We start from the raw sequence: 22,422 nt of genomic DNA, 5'->3' as shown, positions 1-22,422 counted from the left end.
CTGCTACAAATGATGCTTTGTGACTGAAAACGTGTTTGGGCATTAGCACAAGTATTCACACATTTACAGGAAGGCTCTTCTGCATCAGGGTGAGCCAAGGGCACACTTCAACATAGAGTAACTTTACCTGCTAGCTGAGTCTTCTCATACAAACCCAACTGAACAGATTTTTCTCCAAGTGATGTTTTCTCAGCTGCTTATCTGGAGACTTGCTTCATGGAATAAATTAACTTAAAATCAACAGAGTTAGAGGGTTCTTTAGCCTATGAGCACTCCTGTTCTCTTGGGATGTATCAGATATTTACTGCTTGTGTGGAAGCAGGAACCGTACTAATGAAATATCTCAAAATGAGGTTATGTAAAGGCAGACTGCGTAGTACTTCTGTCCTTGTAGGACCAGTGAGCAGGAGGAAAGTCCTTTGCTGGAAGACTGCCCAGCAATATAAGAAACAACCCAAAGTTATAAATGAACAAATGACAAAGAGGGATTTATTAAATTAGGAGATTCAGCACCAAGTGAACACGTTTCTCTCTTGTACTGCAAGATATATCCAGAAGCTAGTCTTAATGCCAAAAGGTTTACAATCTTAAAGATGAACTGGACCTGATTCCCATTTAAACTAAAACCCTTTTAGACCACAGAGAGGCTGCAAATATAACTTAGACCTACCTTCTTTGGGTATCACCTCAAAGGTTGATGGTGGCCTTTGTAATAAGTAAAAATCACTCTATGAAAAGACTTTTGCTGTTGAGGAAGAAGAAAAAAGGGGGGGGTGCTGAAGAATGATGTTTTAAGAAAGGTATATCTGTAGTACTTGGCAAAGCTATGTCATAGAAGGGAAAACTGTGACTTGTAGCAACTAATTCTGCAGCTAAGAAGGCAGGATGTGCAGCTGATAGTGCCCTACATGCACGGGGCCTGATTTTCTTTTCTGTCACCAGGCATGCTGTTGTTTACGCCTGCACAGAGAGGTGGTGGCTCGGATTGATTTGGAGAGGCTGATCGCTTCTGTGGCCCAGTGTAACTGGTGAGAGAGCAAAGTGCAAAATTTACCCCCAAGCTGCTGATAAAGTGTCCCTGTGGTTTGCAATCTCTCCAAATCCACTGGAGAGACTAATGCCTGCAGTTATAGCCCATCTCGGGGGGAATTTCTTTCTTACAGAGGTCTTTGATTTTGTAACCGCGGTGACTGTCCTGCTGTCTTGCAATAAGACATAGTTTGAAATATAAATTACTTTGACTTTTCTGGTCATTATATATCATAACGTGTAATGCCAGCTTCTGTCTGTAGAATAAGAAGCAGTTTTTCATTGCTTTGGAAACTCCTTATGATTTCAGAAAAGCTTCTGCTTTTTTGCTGGCTTGTCTAAGCAGAGAAAAAGTGGGAAATAAGAAAGAATGGAGTTCCTAGAATAGCCAGTGCCTGTGGTAGTGTGGATCCTGATATGGCCCTGATGCCAAACTGAGGTGTGAAATGGTTTGTTTGTTCTTGAGGCAGTGCACTCCATATCAAGATATCCAGGGCTGTTTCTCTGTCGCAGTCTTTCTCCTTAATAAATTTTATCCTAGAGCAAAAAAAAGCTTTGTCAAAGAGGACATGATCCTGTGAAAATTTCTGGTTTAATAAATTGGCATTTCCCGTGGCAGACCATCCATACTCAGCATTCATTTTACATTGCAGCCTAAACAACTCACTTGCATTTCAAAGTAGAAGCTAGAGGAGCGCTATTGATTGCTTAGCTGAGCAGCTTGAGTATGATCTGCAGCCTCTTCTTAGACATTGATTCCTTGTCTCTTTACTCACTGCTTCCTGAATGTCACTGAACTGTGAGAGGCCTGCTAAATGGACAAAAATATTGATTTCTTTTCCCCTCCTTTTATTTTTGAAAGCTCCTTATTTACCAAGCACTGAGCTAATATCAGAAAACAAAAGGTCACAAAATAAGGCAGAAGCAAGGCAGTTCTTGCATATTTTTTATAAAAAAATATGAACTTGGTTGAAACACAAGTTCTTTCAATTGTGTTTCCATCATGAAAGGTTAATTGTCTGCATGGAACCTTTGAGTTCAGGCTGTTCGTATGTCACTAATGCCTGATTGATGCTAAACTTCTGGGGCAGTTTCCTAAGTGGCCATGCCTCCGGTGTTATGATTTTCAGTGTTTTTTGCAGAGGAGTTAGTGAGCAGCTCCTGTGCCAGGATTTGCTGTGCAAGGCAATTGGTAGCAGTCTTTTGTCAGAGTTTAATGGTGCAGTGTTTTGTCCTTGTTTTGTTCTGCTGGGAGTGTGGCACTTTACAATACCACATCCAGAGAGGGGAAAAAAGCTCAAAGAGCACAAGCTGGAGTCAAATAGAACTGTGAAGACATCCCAAGAGGAATGACTGGGGACAGCGTAAGTGTCCAGAGGCTTTAGTATGTGCTTACAGTCTATGTACACTTACAAGTGTTTGGGCAGGCAGATGGGGCTGTTTAGAGAAAGCGAAAAACTAGAACCGATCCAGAACATTTAATTGTAATAAGTGAAAAAAGCAGCAGGACTTTGATATCCAGTGACACCGTTTCAACTAGTAACAAAACAGAAATGTAACAGAAAGGTAGAAGGATGGCTAAGAACAATGAGAAATTGACATATCTTACCACAGGCATGACTTTTCCCGTAAATCAAAGGAACTATAATTCTGTCTATGCTTGTCATTAAGAAAACAGCCATTTCAAATGTATAAAACAAGAGCGACACAGGTATTTTGATGGAGAGAGATGCATTTTTACTTTCATGAAATCTTTCAGACTTGTGATTTAGCAGCTGCTGCATCTTTGCTCAGTGTCTCTAACTCTGCCAACAAGAAGTGGCAAGATAGCTTGGGGAGAGAGTCCCTGTACAGAAAACTCCCCAGGGATGAATGGATACAGGTAGGAGAGGCACTCGGAGACTTTGTTATGAGTAATCCTCCAGAGACACCTACAGTTAACAACAGTGACTCATTGCTATGTATGGAGAGATTCATGAGAACCTTTGAAAGTTATTCTCTTGCATCAGAGGAGCAGTTGTCATTTGATTAATAAATATTGGATGGTCAGTGATACACACAAGCCCCCTGACATCCCTGCTTATTCTTTCTGGGCCTTGAAACAGGTTCAGGAAGTTTGCAATCAGGTGGATCCAGCTGTGTCAAGAGCAAAAGGCATCAATTTTCTGCATTGCTGTGGCTGGATGGAGTCTAGCAGCCTCACCACCCCAGGCTGTCGGTTCAGTAGCAGAAATGAGCTGTCCCCACTGCCGTTTAAAAGTGATTCAGTTTGGTTTGGTTCATCTGACTTTAGTTACAGTTCAAGTAGGTCTGCACTTTCTTTTTGCTAGCGAGGAGGGTTGGCATTATTCCTTTTATTTTGTAGTGCAGGGTCACACAAAACTTGGTTACTTTGGGGCTTTAACAAAAACGCAGAAGAATGTGAGATGGGTGCTCCTCTCTGACATCTTCAGAGCTTACCAGCAAGCAGCTGTCAGACAAAACAGGTAATGAGTGTGTACTCTGTGAGTGGGATTGTATTTCCCTAATAAATATACCTGTTAGGTTACATGAAGTGGGTAGTAAAATTAAACGTGTTTACTTAGGCCCCCGGAGGGAGTTGCTGTAGGTGCATGATACCACATTCTTGTTACTTTTCAAAGGGAGTTAGGTGTGCACATCACTTTGTCTCACTTGAACTTCTCTGCCTCCATCTTTTGTTGCCTCCCTGTTTCTTTGGATACCAGAAATTAATGATAGCCACAGGCAGGACAGCTTTCCACTAACTAAAGGTGTTTAATTGATGATGCCTTTGGAATTTGGACACACTGTTCCAAACCAGCTTCATGGGAGACTGATCTTCAGTACCCTTCTCATAGGGCCTAAGTCCAACCACCAGCCTGACTTCTTTATTTCACCTTCAGGAGCAGACCTGTGTTGACCTTGAGGCTTTAGAGAAAAAAGAACCACTGCTTCTTTGGCTGATGATCTCACTGCTATGTTTGCTTCTAAAAATCCATGCCTACTAGATGTCACCAGTGAGACTCCCCTTTTCCTCTGGAATTTGGCCTGAATTCTCCTGTCCTGAAGTTCTTGATTCTTGAGGTCGGGGTTGTGTGTACTGTTCCACTTTTGTGGACCCGCTGGTGTAATTTAGTATATCTGTCATTTATGCTCAGTATAACAGAGTCATTTAACTGCAGGAGCTCACCAGTACAATTAACTCTGTTCCATCAAAACGAGGAGCTGATTATCTTGGCATTCACAGGAGCATAGAGCACAGTTAGAGTGCTGTGGTTTCTGGCCCTCCCAGAGCAGTATTGCAGTCAATTGATTATTTTGTTAATTTGTTCTGCATCAGTATCCTGCTGGTTTATTACCATCCAAGTGACTTTATGCACCTATGCGTAAGTACATTAAAAATCAATACTTGAACCTTTTTTTCCTTGTAAAGATCTTATCATCCATGGGCTACCTTCTTTGATACATGACCTTCATTCTCGTTACAACATAGCTAGTAACTTTTACATGATTTAAGTCCCATACTAATAAAGGAGATGCTCAGAATTTGTTCTCTACTTAATCCTGTGTCCTAAAGAAAAAAGGAATAAATAAATTAAGAATGAAATAAGGAAAAGGCAGTTGTTGCTGATAACTAGGCCTACTTTTGAAATGGTGAAATTCAGGCTATTTTAGTAAGAAAATCTCATTCCTTCACTAGTTTCTAATACGTAGCATGCTTCACAGGCTCAAGTCATTTAGAAATGCTATTATCAGAAGCCCAAGTCTTAATGAATGCTGTTTTTCCTGCTTCAGTTAGAGAAGTATTTGAAAGGTGGTGTGAGGTTGCATTGTGTTTAGGATTGAGGGCTGAATTCCAGGTCGGCACTTGACACAAGTACATGGGATTATGGCTATTACAAGATCAGAATGTTTTCCAGTTATTTTCTACTGTTGCACATGTAAAGGTGTTCTTATATGTGTTTTGGAGATGTAATACCTGCAACATGATCCTGAATGCATTTACATTACTGATATCTCGGGGAGGCCTCCTCTTCTCTAGGAAACTCATAAAATAGAAGCAGAATCAGATGTGGCTCTCCTGATCTAGACTAGATATGAAAGCCCAAGTTTTCAGCTCTGGATAGCCACCATTTTTCTAATGTAGATACGCAGTTGGCAAGAAGAGAGGGATTCTCCTGAGCCAGCTATCTGCAGCCCTAAATGGGCAGTTCTCCACTCAATTAATTTGATTCACATCATCTTTTTCCAAATTTATTCTATTGGGATTTTTTCTTGAATATGAGGAAATTATCTTGTCTGGGGACTATTACTTTTTAAACACATTTTTCACCAGGGGGAAGGCAAGCTCTTACCTCATGCTGGGTAAGATCCTAATACAAGGCCACTGAATGAGGCAATTTGTAGCTTACGTAAGTGAGAAGCTGCCAAGGCCTTATCCAAACCTTTTGACTCATTTCATGACATTTTCTGGATGCTGTTTTACAAGTTACCATCATTTGCAAAAGTGAGGACAACCCTCTTTTTTCTGTAGTGAAAAAGAGGCTTCAGAATTTCTGAGACTGTTAGATCTGTGGATGGTAACATCCCATACACCCTCCTCCATACGAAACAATGAGGAAACAGCCTACAGAGTGGTTTTAGTTCAGAGAAGGTTATACCTCCTTGGGGAGTATATTCCCTTGTCTCAGGAAATTGGAATCTAATGTAATATAATGCAGAAAATAAATTCTCTTTTATTGTGAAGATGGAACAAACCAGACACATGAGGTGATCCAGGAGAGAGAAACCAGCCTGTGCTATTTCTGCACATTTCTCCCTCACTTCCTCCAGGTTCTCTTAAAGAAAAGCCAGGGCTCCACAGCACTGCTTTTTAATTAGTAGAAGTCCTTTTGTACTGAACCCTCATTCAGTGCCTTAATGCAGCAGGTCCTGCAGAGCCAGCAAGCTTGCGTGGGAGCGCAGACGCATGAAATCTTTTTCTCTGGCATCCCTCTAAGTGAGGGTTGGCTTCTGTTCAGAGTTATTTTCTGTGGTGACAGCTCGGGGTTTGCAGTCGCAAGCAGAAAGGCAGGGGTGGTAACGGAGGAAGGCATAATGACAGGTGATTGCTCTGTTGTCTCCATGGCATCACTGAACCTTATCTTAGAGGTATCAAACAGTGTGCTTATAACTTTCTTTACCCTGTGCAGATACCTGCACCACTATGTACACCTAGTATTGGTCCTACTTAATCACTGTCCTCTTTGCAGCTTATTTTGCATAAGGTTTATTCTTAATTTTCAATCTGTTCTGCTTTTAATGAACCTGCTCAAGTAATGGAAATACACATATAAAGGAAAGCACCTACCAATTCAATATTTTATCATTTGGTACCTTTACTTTTAAGGAGTTAGAATTCAGATGAGTAGATTTTCAGGCACATTTGATACTGCTTTTTCAGGGCACACTGCCTCATCCTGCTCATTGCGAATTGATGTTAGGTTTTCAGGGTTATAATAATGAAGCAGTATAGCCATGAGGAAAACAGCTTTTAGCCCCCATCCATTAGATTCCAGTTTCATCTCAGCCTTAGGCACCTCACTGAGCACTGTCTTTTGAGGCTTCTGCTTTAATTAACAGCGACAGAAGGACACCTCCAAGAATGACTCAACTGACACAAGATCTGATTTAGCCTTTGGATTAATTTCTCCTCTGTTGATTTAGACTGATGCTGTGTGAGTTACTGTGACACACCGGTGTACCTCCCATATGCGGCATTAATCAGAAATGCCAAAGCCGCACATGTAGAAGTGGTTCTCTGAGTTACTGGATTTATTTAATAACCATGTATTTGTTTTTTTCAAGGAAATGCCTAAGGAAGTGTTAGGGGTCTTACTGTCTTCCTGCTGCACCTCAAGATGTACTCAGTTTATGGTTTTAAGCATTCCTCTTTGATCAAGAAGGCTAGATGTCTTTAACCTACCTATTTTTAAAGTAAATGATGGGACTCTTCTTGCTCTCTGGGTTCCATGTGGGCAGCTAAAGAGTACAAAAGAGTATGCCAGACTTGGCAGCACTTCTGCAAGGTCTGTGAATATGTTAGCACATGCTATTACTCCAGTTACAACCACTGAGTTGGTCTCCTTTAAGAGTGCACCTATACACGGGTGCAGATAAGGTGATTATGGCCTCACATTTGTAGTTCTTGCCTCCAAACATATTTGTGTCTCTTAACTTTTCTTATTTTCTAAAGTGCTTGGTTAATGTTCTCCTGGATTTGCTGTTCATAAAGGGAATTACCTCTGAAAAACTATGGCTATTTGTGTTTCATAACCAGTATTTCCATGTCTTACACTTCAGACAGCATGGTCATTTCATGGCTTTTTTCCCATTTAGTTTTTCTTGCCAGTGTATTTATTTATCACTCATTTACTGCAAGGATAATCCCTGAAAGGAGATTGCTTTACACGACATGTTTCTCAGAACCTCAGGAGTATGATGAAAGCACACAATGCCAGATTTTTTTCTCCCAGCAAATCTCTTTGGCAGGAAAGGCGATCTAGTACTCTGAAAATACCCTGGAGAAAAATCTGGAAAAGCAAAAGCATGGTTGAAACCTGCATGCTCATTTTCTCAAATGCCTGCAGCTTGGAACAGTGACATATTGAGAATTAGTTAAATAATTTTAACTTCTAATAAGAACAATGTTTTCATTTTGGTGGCAAAAAGTATAGCAAGAAGACTGATGATAATAATGATGCCTGGATAGGGTCTCTTTCTTACCCACATCGCAGGGTGTCTAAAATATGTTCAAGCTGTAGTTTTCCTCCAGATAGGACACTTCTGGGTGTCTCTTCCCTGTGCAGCCATTGTAGTAGTCCTGCAACTCTCTACCTCTTGCAAATTTTGACTGAAATCAGTCAAATCAGTCACTGGTGTCTGTGCCAAAGGAGTGGCACAGACACAAATAGTGTGATTTCATAATCGTTATCTCCCATGAAAACTAGGCTACGAAACCTTTGTGTATGTGGTGAAGAATGTTGAGCTAAAGATGTAAAAATTAACCCTTCCAGGTACGGAAAGCTGTTCAACAGGAAGGCTTCAGCAGAAGGAAGCGAGGATACAGAGATATCAACGACATCGACATCAACATGAACGATCCTTTATTTACAAAGCAATGGTACCTGGTGAGTTTTGCAAGAAAGTCACAGTAATCATAACTACATAATCTACATTCAAGCCATTCTGTGCTGTTGCAATGTTTTGCAAGAGTTCTTTCCAAATATCTCACAAGAACTTGGGAATGCATCTAAGGCTTGATCCTCTTGTGTTTAACTGTACCTCTTTTATGCTGGGAAGACCCAGCACATTTCAAGAGCTAAATTTCATTTCAGTCTATGGAAAGATCCTTAGAAGGCTTGAAAGAGAACTGTATTGGTGTCTTGTGGGCATTCCTGGTGTGCTGATGTGACCCCTAAAACTGCATATGAATCATGTCTTTGAGTTGTTGCCAGGTAAATCATTGTTACAGAATTATAACAGAAATTTCTCCTATATTGGCTAGAAAAAGTTGAGGTTTTTCTTGTCCTATGGAAATACAAATATTAATTAAATCTGTCAAAAGCAGAACAGCTGAAAACTGATGAATTTTGGCTTAAGCTAATGTCAAAAGAAATTTATATTTTGCTAAACTGTTTCATTTTTAATGTGTCATTTTATAGGGAGAAGTCTTCAGTCATACAAGAAAAAATTTTACATAGAAGTAGCTAAAATTATATAAAAGGTTGATAAAGTACTTTGGGCCAGTTTTAATCTTGCAGCCTATTTATGATGAAATACTTAGTAAATGCAGTGCTGCCTTGTTAACTTAGGAAGGGTCTATCTTGCTTAGCAGTAGTGTTTCATAGTCTCTTTCCTTTTAATCCATTTCTCATGTTTAATGATTCCACCCAATAGGGTTGGCGTTTTTTCCCCTAAAACAAGAGTTTTCAGGTGAATGAGGGTGCATTAGCAGGGATGGAGCTTAATCCTTGATGAGATGATAAAATAAAGCATGGATTAATTCACTCTTTCTGGTACTTCAGTCAAAATGTTGCAGTGATAAAAATAACAAAATTTGTATTAAGTTATACATTTTTTAGATTATAAAGTACACTAAAATGTGTTTTGAAATCAGATGTGTCTGATACAAAATCAAAATTCTTTGCATCTGGACAGCGAAATCCGTATCATTTTTCCTGCAGAACTTGAGAACTTTGTAAAAGAGTGAACATGAGTAATGCCTGAATGTACAGGGGATTGCCTGTATTGCAGAAACATAGAATCACACAGAAAAAAGGTTGGAAAAGACCCTTGAAGCTCATTGAGTGAGCTTTACCATTTGAAGAAGGGCTAACCTTATTATCAGAGAACTTGTTTCTGGTACTAAACCTCATGGTCATGAATTTCAGTAAATCCCCGCCTTCAAGAAAAAAGCCTTTCCTGCTCATAGAAAAATCCTTTGTAAAATCCATTGATCTATTTTTTTTTCTGGCTTGACCTACTGCCCTGAAATTTTAAGTAAAAAAGTCCTTTTTTTTTGATCCAAAAAGTTCAGGGTTTAACCAAATCTTAACCACAAAGAAGTGAATTTACACAGGGTTTGTTTTTTGGTTTTTGCTTTGGTTTGATTGTTTACTACTGCATTATTGCAGTAGATATGAAAATGTACAGATGTGCACTCCAAAGCAAATGGAATGTATTTTTCCATACCAATGATACATGCAAAGATATAAAGCAAATTTCAGTGGCTGTGAAAATGTGCCTATCCAGTAAAAAAACCTATTCTTCTTTTTCACGGATGTATCAGATTAACACTGGTCAAGCAGATGGGACTCCTGGACTTGACCTTAATGTAGCTGAAGCATGGGAGCTGGGATACACAGGGAAGGGAGTAACCATAGGAATTATGGATGATGGTAAGTGAAGACTGAATGCTAATGTAATATTTTAAGTAGCTTTTTCCATGTAATCAGAGTCAAAGAAAGATTAAAAGTAATGATGGGTTGCTTATAATGGTAAGACTACCAGCCTCCATAAAGACTTTGAGATCTTCAGGGAAAACATATTATAAACACTTCACTAGGGATGCTGAAGCATGGATATCCAAGCATTAAAAATAGTTTGCAATTATCACTCAGATGTCTTCCAGGGCACACTATAATGGCCGTTAAGCCAAATGAAAGACTCCCCTTGACTTCTGGAGGCATTGACTGGAGGATGTAATTGCTGTGCAAAAAGTACTTAAGAAAACATTTTCTGGGTTACATTATTCTCAGAGTCGTACTTGACAGCTGAAATAATTAAACACTTTTATGCTCAATGTCAATAAAGACCTGCATATTAAATATATTACTGATTTGAGGCTGAATTCAGGGAAGGTGAAGATAAAAGGTACACTTGAAATCACAGCTGTTGTACTCTTGGGTTCCTTACAGGAAATCTCTGTAGTCTCTCAGCACTTTTCTTTGGGCTAAATTTTGAATGTTTTCCTTTCATGGTGACTGAATAATTTAAAACATAAATAAGTAAAATACCTGGATCCACTTACGTTTTCTAGGGTCAACTGAGATCTGTCCTCATCTGCTTACCCCTAAGACAAGTTTTTTGTGGAAGTAAGAAAGTAGACTCAGGTATCTGTATATTCATGAGAGATCAGTCTCGTGTGAGGGATCGCCTCTCAAGTGATGTTGTGAGAAATCACAGTTTCAGTGATCCCACAGAGACAGGACTTAGCTTTCAGAATAGCTGAGCATGAGTGTAATAGGGACAATGACAAACTATTTGAGTGTCAGGTCAAATAAAGCTGTTGGCCCATAAGATTTAGCTTTTAGAGAGGTGGGATAGTTTGCATTATATTCACTTCCAGTAGCTCTGGAGGAGCGCCTGAATAACATGATTCCATTGAGACCTTTGTTGTCTCGTCTACCATTTGGATCAGTAAGGCTCTCCACAGATACCTGGGTCTCTTCCAGCAGCTCTAGTGCTGAAGATTCTACATAGTGGGATGTAATCATTGATTGGAATAACCACCATAATCCAACATTGTCCTTGCAGATAAAATGGAGCATGTGTTAGCGTGTTGGCTGCAGACATGGGGCAGAGTAATGATCAAAATGTAACATGAGATTGGTGGCTATTCTGTGTATAATTTAACTGGATATGTAATAGGTCAGCTTATCCCATCAGAGTATAGATCTGCTGCTTCTGTTATGCTATACCCTGGGATTTGTATATTTGCCATATGTAGAAAGAAACTGTGGATTAGAATGAGTATATTCTGCATCACTGCCTGTCGCAGTCTTCGGCGCTCTACCAAGTTGTGAAGCCTATGCTCAGATATTTGCTAAAATGTCCTAAACAACATTAAAAATTATCTTTTAAAAACACATAATCCAACGTGTTTGTCTTAGTGACAAACCTTAGTTTAGGTAATTTTCTGTCTACTTATTTTACAGTTTCACTGGTTAAAAATACTCCTTTTTATACCCCGTACCGATCCACTTGTTATTGATCTTGTTAGTCTGGGTATCCTTTGAGTTGATAGAACTTGTATAAAGGTAAATTGTGATTTAAACTAACCTTAATAAGTGAAAATTATCTAGTCCACAAAGCAGGTCAATAAATCTTGTCACTGAGCTCACCTTTTCAATTGGCACCTAGATTTTGACATAAGTGATTGGGAATTCCTAGCTGGGAGTGCCTCTGAAATGGTACACCAGTATACAAGCCCACATTTAAGAACTGGAATCTCATTTCAGTCGGTTGCATTATTCACTATGATTATTTTGCTATGGTGGCAAAGGAATCTTGTTTTCTTCTGTGACCATTGGAAAATCTTTTCTGAAGCTCTTAACCTTTGCTTTCTGTTCTGTCGTTATCTTATTGCAGGAATTGATTATCTGCACCCTGATCTTGCATCAAACTACGTAAGTACATGCTGACTTTTTTCTGTAAAATGTGGATTTTCTTACTGTTATAGTCCCTCTGCTACAAAATTTATAACAGTGAGTGGAACAACAGTATAGCTGAATGGCTTATTTGACAGATGATACATTCGTATTGAGAGAAGCAGACTAAAAATGGGACTGCCTGTATGTACCAGGGATGGAAAGGTGACAAGGCTTGCTGTGGAGAAATGACAGTGCTGCCTCACATTAAATAAGCTGCAGCTTGCGGTATTGGATTTAGGACAGAAATAAGTAACCTGGGAATTGGCTGTAAATCCTGCTATTAAGATGCAGAATGCACCTGTCACTTGGAGGGGCAAGGAGCTGTGGGCTGTGGCAAGGCATGTATTAGCCTTTGAATTCTCTCAGAACAGCTTAATTCCTTCATAACAGGTGATTTGATCCAGTGCTTCAAAGCGTGTACAGAGCAGATTGTGTATTCTCAGCACATGCTGTGCCAACTGATTGTTCCTTAAAACTAACTCAGACCTTTGGACTAGAGGATTTTAACCTTCCTTAATTATTCCAGCCTTTTACCAGCACCCTGCTGGCACTATCACTCCTGTCTCCAGGCATCTACAAGGGTTCCCAGTACCCAGGGGCTGTCAGTTGCCTTTGGGGTGCACTGCTCTCCCAGTGTCCTTGTGGCACTCTGTTGGGCAGTGGGCATGAAGAAACTGTAGCTCGCTACTGGAGGGGTTGCCGTATCTCTGCTTTAGGTCTTGCTATTCTCCTGCAGCCTCTGACTTCCTGAGGAAGCCCAGGGTTCTTCAGCTGAGCAGTATGGTTTAGTTTGCAACTGCAACTAAATGAAGAATGAAGACAACTGGAAATTTGGTAAAAACAAGAGCCATTCAGATAGAACAGCTCTGAAATGTGATGTCCCATCCCTGGAAGTGTTCAAGGCCAGGCTGGACAGGGCTTGAAGCAACCTTGTCTAGTGGAAGGTGTCCATGCTCATAGCAGGGGGTTGGAACTAGATGATTTTTCAGGTCCCTTCCAACCCAAACCATTCTGTAATATACTTTTGTGAGTTATTTTTATGTACTTGCAATTTGGAAAATAATAACAAACAGGATGAGAATTTATTTGTTGTTGCAAGTAGCAAAGCACATTTGGTAGAGAATAAATGGATCTTGAAGGCATTTACATTGCTCAAGGAATTTGGGAAATAGCTGACCGCAGAGGTGAAGTGCAGGATAGCCAGTTTCACTTCTTATGAACTGGCTTAATTACTTGAGAGCAGCTAATTAAACCCTGTGCCCTAACTGCAAAATTATCTCCCAGTGGAATAACTCAGTAGGATGTTTCCATAGATTCATACAAAGAAGTTTGTAAAAGGCAGCCCTTTTCTTTGCAGAAATTGTGCTCTGTGCCTGTGTTCTGTTGTATGATGTGGTCAAAGCATGCACTTTTTACTCACTTTTCAGCAGCAGGAATGGGCAAAGTATGTGGGAATATTCTGGTTTTAGAAGTCATGTTTCAGCTAAAGAAGCAAAAAGCCTGTACATCATACCCAATACAATGTCAAATAGGAACACTGCTGTTGTTTACAGTGAAATTTAGGATTATGCCCGGAGACCTAAAATAGATTTCTCACTAATACAGTGTTTTCTCTTTTAATTCTAACAATGTTTTCTGCTTGATGGATAAATATTTGTCAGGCTTAGCAGAAATGTATTGTTTTATGAATGGCAATGGTCAGGTTTTTGGAAATAATGGCAAATGAAACAGAGAATGGCAATGCACAGACATGATTCTAGAAATCAGAAAATAGCAGAGCTGGAGACAAATCTGAGAGTTCAGAAAAGAAGCACTGGTATGAAAATAGGAGAAGAAAAGCTGTCAGGGCATGGGGTCAACAGACATTTAATGGAAGTCATGAAGGACTTGGGAGGAAACTGATCTGGAGATGACAATCTGAAAAGGTTTGTGTAGGAAGGACTTTGTCCAAGCAAGGAGGTGTCCAGTAGTGGAGCAATGATCAGGATCAAGAGGGACAAAAGACGATTGGCCAATGTAAAATGTAGAATTAGGCATATTTTGTTCAGGGCAGATCAATAGCCAGACACGGGAGGAAAGGCTGAAGCTCAAGTGCTTGGTAAGGCAGTCATTTAAAGGAGCAGCAGAAACCCCATCTGAAAGATCACTTTCTTAAAGGAGATACCACCCCAATGGGTTTTTTTTACAGAAAGAAAAGTAGGAGCTGTCTGTGAAATCTGTAGTTCTAGGCTGTCACAGCACTGGGGGAAAGAAAAAGAAATAGCTTGAGTGTGTGTGTAGTTCATCTTTACTGCATAAGGTTCACTTTTAATTCTGTGCTGGATATACCAGAGGATACAGGAAGCAACGCACTGATAAATTCACACATTATATGCAAGATAAGTAAAATTTGGTAACCTCACACAGAGCTGGCTGCTGTTGCTGTGTCTGAGAGGCATCTGATGAAGGGCAAGGTGAATTCCAGCTCCTGCTGCTAAATTCTGCCATCTCTCTGTGGCCCAAGGACCACGCAGCGGTTGTGGGGCTTGGGTCACCTGCACTCTGCCTCTGCTCCTCTTGCTGCAAGGCTGCACTGACCTCCTTCAGCCCTGGGAGATCCTGCTCTGACAGCATCTACTGTGTCTCAGAGACCACAGGGGCCTTCTTTCCCAGTAGGTAGTAATTTGGTCATGAATTAAAGGCACAGACTTAAATCCAGCTGAAGGAAAGATCAGTTTGGACATAAAAATGCAATGGCCTGGGTCTCTTCATGGATGAGTTGTTAACTCACTCCGGGCTGGCATAGCAATTGCAGATACCTTTGTACAATTCCTATACCACGTTTGGTGTTTCACGACATTTGCACTTTGGGACAGCCTTCTCTTAAATTACATTATTTTTAGGAAATTAAAAGCTTACAGCTTATGTTTCTCAAGTGTGTAAACGCCTGCATATCCTGGCAGTGCCTGTGCATCTTGCTTGGAAAATTGGGAGCAATTAGAAAGTCTCTCAAAGGTGGTGTTTTTGGCACTTGAGCATTTTCAAGTATAAAAACTTGGCATTGGTTACTCAGCTTAATTTGGCTTTTATGTTTTTGACTTGCTGGTTTTCTTGCTTGAATAGTTTAATGGGGGTTAGCACTTAGACAAAATGGAGGGTCAGGGAGAAAAAAAAAAACCTTTCTAAAGAAAAAAACAATTTGTATTTTCTTCTAAAATTGCTGAACTATGACCTATTGCATGGAGTGCACTTCCATCCATATATTTTTTTCCTGTTTCTGAGTTTTACTGCTTCAATCTCCATTTCTCTTTTTAATGCATTTTATATACATGGAAGGGAGTGCGCCTGCTCACGGCCTGGATGAACTGCTCTCCCAGCACCCCCTCCCAGCTTGCTGCAGTATAGCTACTTGCTTTTCTGGGATCAAGGGGTTATGGCAAAGCTGGAATTTTCCATTCTGCACTGTGAATGCAGAGAGTCTCATTGTCAAACAATCAATATTTTCTTCCAAGCCTTGGAAACCCTGCAGAGGTTCAGCCTTAGGGAAATTATTTCTTTCCCCACAAAGAGAACCCTTCATTATGAACTGATAATTAAAAAGCTGAAGCCTAATGTACTTCATGGTTTTCTTTCAGCTCAGACTGTACGTACAAAGCCAGCAATTTTCAGGACCGACTTTTCTGAGATGCAGCATCTGAGTGAGAAAGAAAAATGAAGTTACAAGGGCTGCACATTATATATGTCTAATAAAAGAGGAGAACAGCAGCTGTGGGGGGTGTACATTACAAATATCAGTACATTGTTCTCAAGAAAAAGCTGAGAACAAATGGCTACTGGATGTGCCAAGAAGAGAAACATAACCTGATCTCATATGGTGGTACTTTTATACTTGGCCAGTGTCTGCTGGTGAAGGTCAGTGTGGCTGCATTATCCCATTTATGGCAGCAGGGAGCTGATCGTCTCATGAAGTGCATTTGTTCCTGATTAGCAGTAGTGAGGAAAATCAGGATGCCACCAAGAGGCTCGGGTCAGGAGTAAGAAATTGCTGTTTTCAGTGTCTGAGCTCTGAGCAAAGCTGAAAGCTTGTTTCAAAAAATTGGGAAGGGAGAGAGAATACCACAAACATTTACTGTAGGAAACCCAGAGGTGACTGTGTGAGTAGGTATACAAAGTACTGGTAAACGTTAAATGAAAGTCACGCAGCAATATATGGTAACGTAACGTATTCGGATAAGAAAAAAGATTCTGAAATCTGTGGAACTACACAGATGCAACACGTGCATGAACAAACATGCAGTCATCCTAGCAGCACTTCATTGCTGTCCTTCCTCTTAACTTTCTGTCTTTCCCATAGCATGTGTCTATGGTACCACTTTATATTCCATCTTCCAAGGTCCTTTCCAGCCATCACTCAGGCTGTACTCAGGAGAGGATGTGCTGAGCAAAAAAGGCTGTATGTGAGGAATGAGGGAAGAATTTCTGGAGTTACTCTAGAATAAATGGAAGTTTTCTGTCATCTACCATTTCATACTCAAACGCGAACAGCAGGTGCTCTTATCTGTCTTCTCTTTCCACTTTGGTGACATCTCTAAACACAAAGCAGTCTCTCTCTCACAACTTTTGGTTACTCGTCACCAGCTAATATGATAACAGCTCCCTCTGCCTTGCTGAGAGGCAAACAGGAGCATATTTTTGGAATAATTATCACATAAGCAGTGAAGCAGGGAGATGTTCTATTTCTGTTATGAGCTGCAATTTCCATTGTTTGCTGGAGGAACAAAAACATCATTGAATAATCTTCATAGCCACAAAAGGAATAAGAAGTAGTACAGGTGATAAATTATACACTGCAATATGTGTAGCGAAGCTTAGCAACAGCATAAAGGATCTTCTTTCTTTTAGAAAGCCTGTGTTTCCTTCATTAGCATGAATTTCCGAGTATGCCTTGGCCTCCCTGCACACTACTGTAAGGACCTGCAAATTGTTCTGGAGGCCATGAACCTGATCTCAATGATTTACCAATATAAATCATCAGTATCTCCACTAAAATCACTGGGGCCTAACTGTGGGGGTTTGTAAGTTGACAAAGCTCCACTGACAGCTGTTGAACCATACTGCTTTGACCCTGATGAGCTGCCCCACAAAGTCCCAGCTGATGTAATTGCCCAAGTCAAACAGAGTTCACATGTAACTGGTGGCGAGAAAAACATTACCCCTCCAAGACTGAAATTTGTTGGAGACCCTCTTGAAGACCTTGAAAAGCTCCCAGTGTCTCTGCACTGTCATTAATATCAGCCCAAGGGATCCACAGGGAACGTAAAGCCAAACCTTAGCAGTCAGGTTCATATGTGCGTGGCATCAGTGAATGATTTCAGTTAGCTTTATGAGATCTGAGTCCTATGACATGATTTTCAAAAGAGCCTGAGACAGTTGCACTGCCCTTTCTTACTGCGTTTCAAAGCGTTATTGAACACAGGCACTAGACACTTAATTTCAATAAACCCTTACTGCTAATACATCAAAGTTACTTTCTGGGCAAACTCTGCATGCTGGCCATTGTTGCTAGTACCAGTTTTTAATTGCAGTGTTGAATTAACACATTAGCAAATAGAAAAGAACAGAATAAGCTGTTTCAGATGTTTGAACACATCACTAATTGGGTTTTGGGTTGGTTTGTTTCCCTTGTTTTTTATGGAGTTGGGCTTTTTGCTAATAGGTTTTCTGAAATGATCACTAGCATAACAATTAAAAATTATTAACCAAAACCTGGGATAAATTCACAAAGCATCCTTCTCCTAACATTGAGAATTCAGTAAGTGCACTGCTTGATGGATGCTCTTAAAGCAGATTGTGGCAGAAATTTCATCAAGAGATAGTTGAGACAAAATGAAACCTCTCTTTTGCCAGGATAGAAGGATGGATCAAGCATTTAAATGCCAGGTTGACTGCTGCCTTAGCAGCTGAAAGCGATGGCCTTCTGTTGGGCTATTTGTGCTGCTCAGATGGCTTCTGGCAGCTAAGGGGCTTGTTTTAGCATTTAGAAGATGATCAGTAAGAACCTGCAAGACAATGAAGTTTCACCGGCATACATTACAATTTACAGGGAAGAGAATGAAGTTCTCTGTTTCAGTCTTGGCTGGTTTTTTATGTTACTGTGTGCAGAATCATCTTCTGGGCTCATCCCTCTGTTTTGTGCAATCTGGGTTGGTTTTTTTTTTTCTGAACATATGAAAGGCTGAAAATGAGATGATGCCTTCTCTGGTAAGATCAGCCAGGCAAATAAAGTTCTCTGTGTACTGGGTTTGTCACTTACAGAAAATGCTTCACATCTGGAAAACCTTAATGGGGTCCTGAAAACAATCCTTCCTTGCTCCCAACAGTACCTGTTTTTGAAGGTGCCTGTCACAGTGGTGCTCGTGTACCAAAGTCTAACTGTACAGTCCCTCTTCTCTGCCTTACAGCTGCTCTATATGCACACCACTAACGGGGTAGAGAAGCCATGGTTCTATGTAAAGGAGATGTCCGTATCTTCTTACGTGGTGAAAGATAAAAATGTTCTGTAATCATAGATGTTATCACAGCCTTCTAGCTTTCAACTCAATTAAAATGATGGAACAGCAAAAAGAATTTAGAGACTATTTCTTCTCTGGATTATTTCATATGGCCAGAGGCTTTTTCTGCAAGGGAGGCTGCAACCTGTGAAAGAGGTATGGTTCCCTTAAGGAGAGATGATTTGTGTCACATACAGAGGTGTGTTTGTAGCTGAAAGCTGGATTTCTCACACTGAAAGATGTTATGCTAACGAGTTTGCTAAAGCCTGTTATGAAAGATCTGGACCCTGACTGCTTCTGCAAGTTCTTGGTGCTTAGCATCATCTATACCACTGGAGTTGGCATGGCTCTACTGATGTTGGCCTCTTCAGGGGATCCACTGATGTTTCCTGGCTATAAAATACCCTCAAAATAAATTCCTTTGGAATCAGAAAGGTACCAATGCATTGTAGTTGCATTTGCCTGTTTTCAGAGCAGTGAATGCTGCGAAAAGGTTTATAGAATGCTTTGGGTTGGAAGGGACCTTAGAGATCATCCAGTTCCAAATCCCCTGCCACAGGCAGGGCCACCTTCCACTAGACTAGGTTGCACAACCTGGCCTTGAACACTGCCAGGGATGGAGCAGCCACAGCTTCTCTGGTCACCTCGTGCCAGTGCCTCAGCACCCTCACCTTCCTTATATCTAATCTAAATCTACCCTCTTCCAGCTTTAAGTCATTTCCCTTTGTCCTGTCACTACATACCTTGTAAAAAGTCCCTCTTCAGCTTTCTTGTAGACCCCCTTTAGGCACTGGCAAACTGCTCTAAGGTCTCCCTGGAGCCTTGTCTTATTCAGGCTGAACAACCCCAACTGTCTCAGCCTGTCTTCATAGGAGAGGTGCTCAGTCTGTGATCATCATCGTGGTCCTCCACATTTCCAGCTTTATTCTGTATTAGAACAACCTGAAAGGAATAATCTTCAAGTTAAATGCATGCCTAGTGTACAGGCCATGTAAGATGGTGCCAAAGACAACTTGCTTTGCAAGCTGAAGACAACACATTGTCCACAGCATTTATTTTTCTCTATAATCAATGTACTTAATTAATCAGCTGCACACTGAGAAAGTGCAAGGTGGCTAATCACCTTAATCATTAAGCAGTGGTATTAATTTTCATTTAAGGCATCATCCATGGAAAGTAAATTAAGATTGCTGAAATGAGAAACGCACAGGAGTGGAAGAGAGGAAATAAGGACGTTTATGCATCAGTTCTGGCTGGTGCTTTTGAGATTGGCTTGTGCCTCTCTCCAGGGTTTCTCCAAGTAAATTTGTTTTGAAACATTTTCCTTTTTCATTTGGGCACGAAAAGTAGAGGAAATATTTATTCCTCACCGTTTACCGTAGAGGGACCTGGCATTGCATTGTTTTGGGTGTTTTATTACTTCCCTTTCTGCAGACCAGTTAACTTTCGGAACTGGCCAGAAATCTTTCATTAGAACACTAGTGAAAAGCAGTGTTTTATAAAGTGTTCATGGGAAAATAAAAGTGAAATGGTTTTATTTTGGATCAGTTCAAACTCCTTTTAAGTATTTGACTTCTAGAACACAATTAAACCAGCAGCAACAAAATCCCACTCTGGTATATGGTCCACTTGGGAGAACAGGGTCAGATACACAGTGCCCTTGAGCAGTGCACGCCATGTATTTTTAAACCAAGTTCAACACAATGAAATAAAAAGCTTCTGTTCCATTAAAGTGAAAACACCACGTTTTGGGTTGGAAAAGGCAAAAACAGGTTTAAAGATTTTTCCATTGATTTTCTAGTTTTCAAAGAATAATTATTTCAGCTGCTCATACTGTTTAGGCAATAAACCAGTGTTGAAATCCCTTAGTATCCATCAGCATCGAAATGGAATTTAATTAAAGTTCATACTGTAGTTACATTTTGGCTACCAAGGTGTCACCAGGGAAGGCTGAATTAGATGGTGCATGTGGGGAACGCTAGTGTAGCACAAAGCTGCATCAAAATTTGACAGAAGTAAAGACTTTCAGGCCCAGTGGTGATTTTAGCAAGGAGAGTTTCAAACCCACTGTTAATTAGTGAGCGTGCAACTGATTTTAAAAGGAGAGTTTTGGCCAAGCCCTGCGGATATGCCGATCTTGTAGGAGACAAGAGCAGGGAGGCACAAGAAGTCCGCTTTCTTCTGCAGAACCGTAATAACCTCAACAGAGTAGATGAAGATGCAGATGATCTCCAATACCTTAAACACCTCTCTTTCACTGTGTCTCTGAATTAATTTGGTTAGTTCGAAATTAATTCAATTTTTTATGTCCCGGCTCTTCATCTTGACATGGTTGTTTGCTTTGCATTGTTTGATTTTAGTTATATGCATTTGTGTTCTCCATGTTAACGTTCTACTTCTCAGTAGCTGTGGTGGTGGTTGATACTTTAAAACACCTGCCATGTTTCAAATTACTTCCATTTAAATATCATGTTCTTCATTTCTGTTGCATTCCCAGCAGAAGCAATAAACATAATGAACATCTCTTACAGGGGAACAGAGTGGTAGTGCCCAATGTCTAATAAAATGTTGGCTTTGTTGAAGTCACTGGTAGTTTTCCCATTAAGTTCAGAGCAATCACAAATTTGGCAGCTCATATAAATAACAGGTTTCTCATGTTTGCTTTGCTGTGTATTCCTTTTTTTTTAAATCATCGCAGTATGAGGCAGACTGCCTTGCTTCAACTGGGCAGATAATGATACCATGAGCTGTGGAAACATGACTGCCCAGGGTACCACGTTTTGTTGTAAATCAGGAGCTTGTATTTGGTGGAACTTCAGCCACTTCCAGTGTTGTGTATCTGTTGTTTGGGGAAAGTTAAATGGATATGGTAGTCCATACCTCAGTCACTTGTTCCATGTGCTGCCCTTATTGCTTACTCATAAGCTTTGATGTAAATGGTGGATCATTGGAAATGCTCTGCAGGGCCGGTTGGGGTCTGGATTTTATTAAAGAAGGTGAATCTCTCAGTGTGTATGAAGGAAAGCACAAAGGTTGTGCTGTCTTCGAGGACTTCATAATTGCAATCCTAGCCCTTGTTTTTTAGAATCACTTCTTGTGAGAAACTAAATCACTTTAATTCAGTGGCACGTAACTCAGTTGCAGAATTAGTCAACAGTGATACCGTGTCTGACTGAAGTAATTGTGAATCTTTCAGTCAGTTAATGATGTCTGGACATTGCTTAAATTACTGTGAAAACATCAGCTGTGATCAACTATACTAATCTTTAAGAGAAGAACCTGGAATGATCATGTGCTATTTAAAAGCATAAATACTTGAAAAGTGTAATATGTGTGGATTTCCATGAGCATCTCTGGTCTGAAGATCCTACCCCCTGCCCCTGAAATCCTGGATTTAGCTGCCCACTGGTTTTGATGATTTCACACAGAATAAACAAGGCAAACTTTTTAATTAATGCAATAGCATTGGTCTACTAAAATCCGTGAGAACCCAGCATGTCTTGACAGATTTTAGTTGTGTTTTTAACACTCCCCTGGGAAGCTGTCAAACTATGCTAATGAGGTCAGCACACAACTGGAGTAAGACAGAATAGATCTTCAAGACCTTTTAACTCTAAGGCACGTAGATCAACCTGTGTTTGCTTTTTGTGACTAAAGAAATGTAGATAGTATTTTGCATTATGGTTTTTTGAGTTTCTTTCCTGAAATCTTCACCTCCTTTCGATTCGGTTACAATGTCCTTTCTATGTGTCTATTCATCTTCCATATCCATGCAATTTAGGTGAAACACCAGTTGAGGAGCTGTTAATGGTTTCTTCTCTTGTCAACTGGGAAACCTTTCAAAAGAAGGAAACACCCAACCACTTCTCTGTCTCATCTGTCCTTACTTT

The 22,422-nt window shown here is 40.3% G+C and overlaps 1 protein-coding gene across 1 annotated transcript in view; it reads left to right on the top strand.

Moving 5' to 3' along the window:
• The window catches only part of PCSK2 (proprotein convertase subtilisin/kexin type 2), a 108,600-nt gene that overhangs the window by 43,960 nt on the left and 42,218 nt on the right, over positions 1–22,422 (top strand). The window contains exons 3-5 of the mRNA XM_057423305.1: positions 8,085–8,198; positions 9,860–9,968; positions 11,941–11,978. Of these exons, the coding sequence (XP_057279288.1) occupies positions 8,085–8,198; positions 9,860–9,968; positions 11,941–11,978 (261 nt within the window). The remainder of the gene's footprint in view (positions 1–8,084; positions 8,199–9,859; positions 9,969–11,940; positions 11,979–22,422) is intronic.

This window comes from Pezoporus wallicus, unplaced genomic scaffold, assembly GCF_028554395.1.
Source record: "Pezoporus wallicus isolate ANWC-B61680 ecotype Strahan unplaced genomic scaffold, APGP_CSIRO_Pwel_v1 contig_4191, whole genome shotgun sequence".
Classification (NCBI taxonomy): Eukaryota; Metazoa; Chordata; class Aves; order Psittaciformes; family Psittacidae; genus Pezoporus; species Pezoporus wallicus.
Note: the sequence above shows the minus strand (reverse complement) of the source record. Positions and strands in the feature narration are given on the sequence as shown.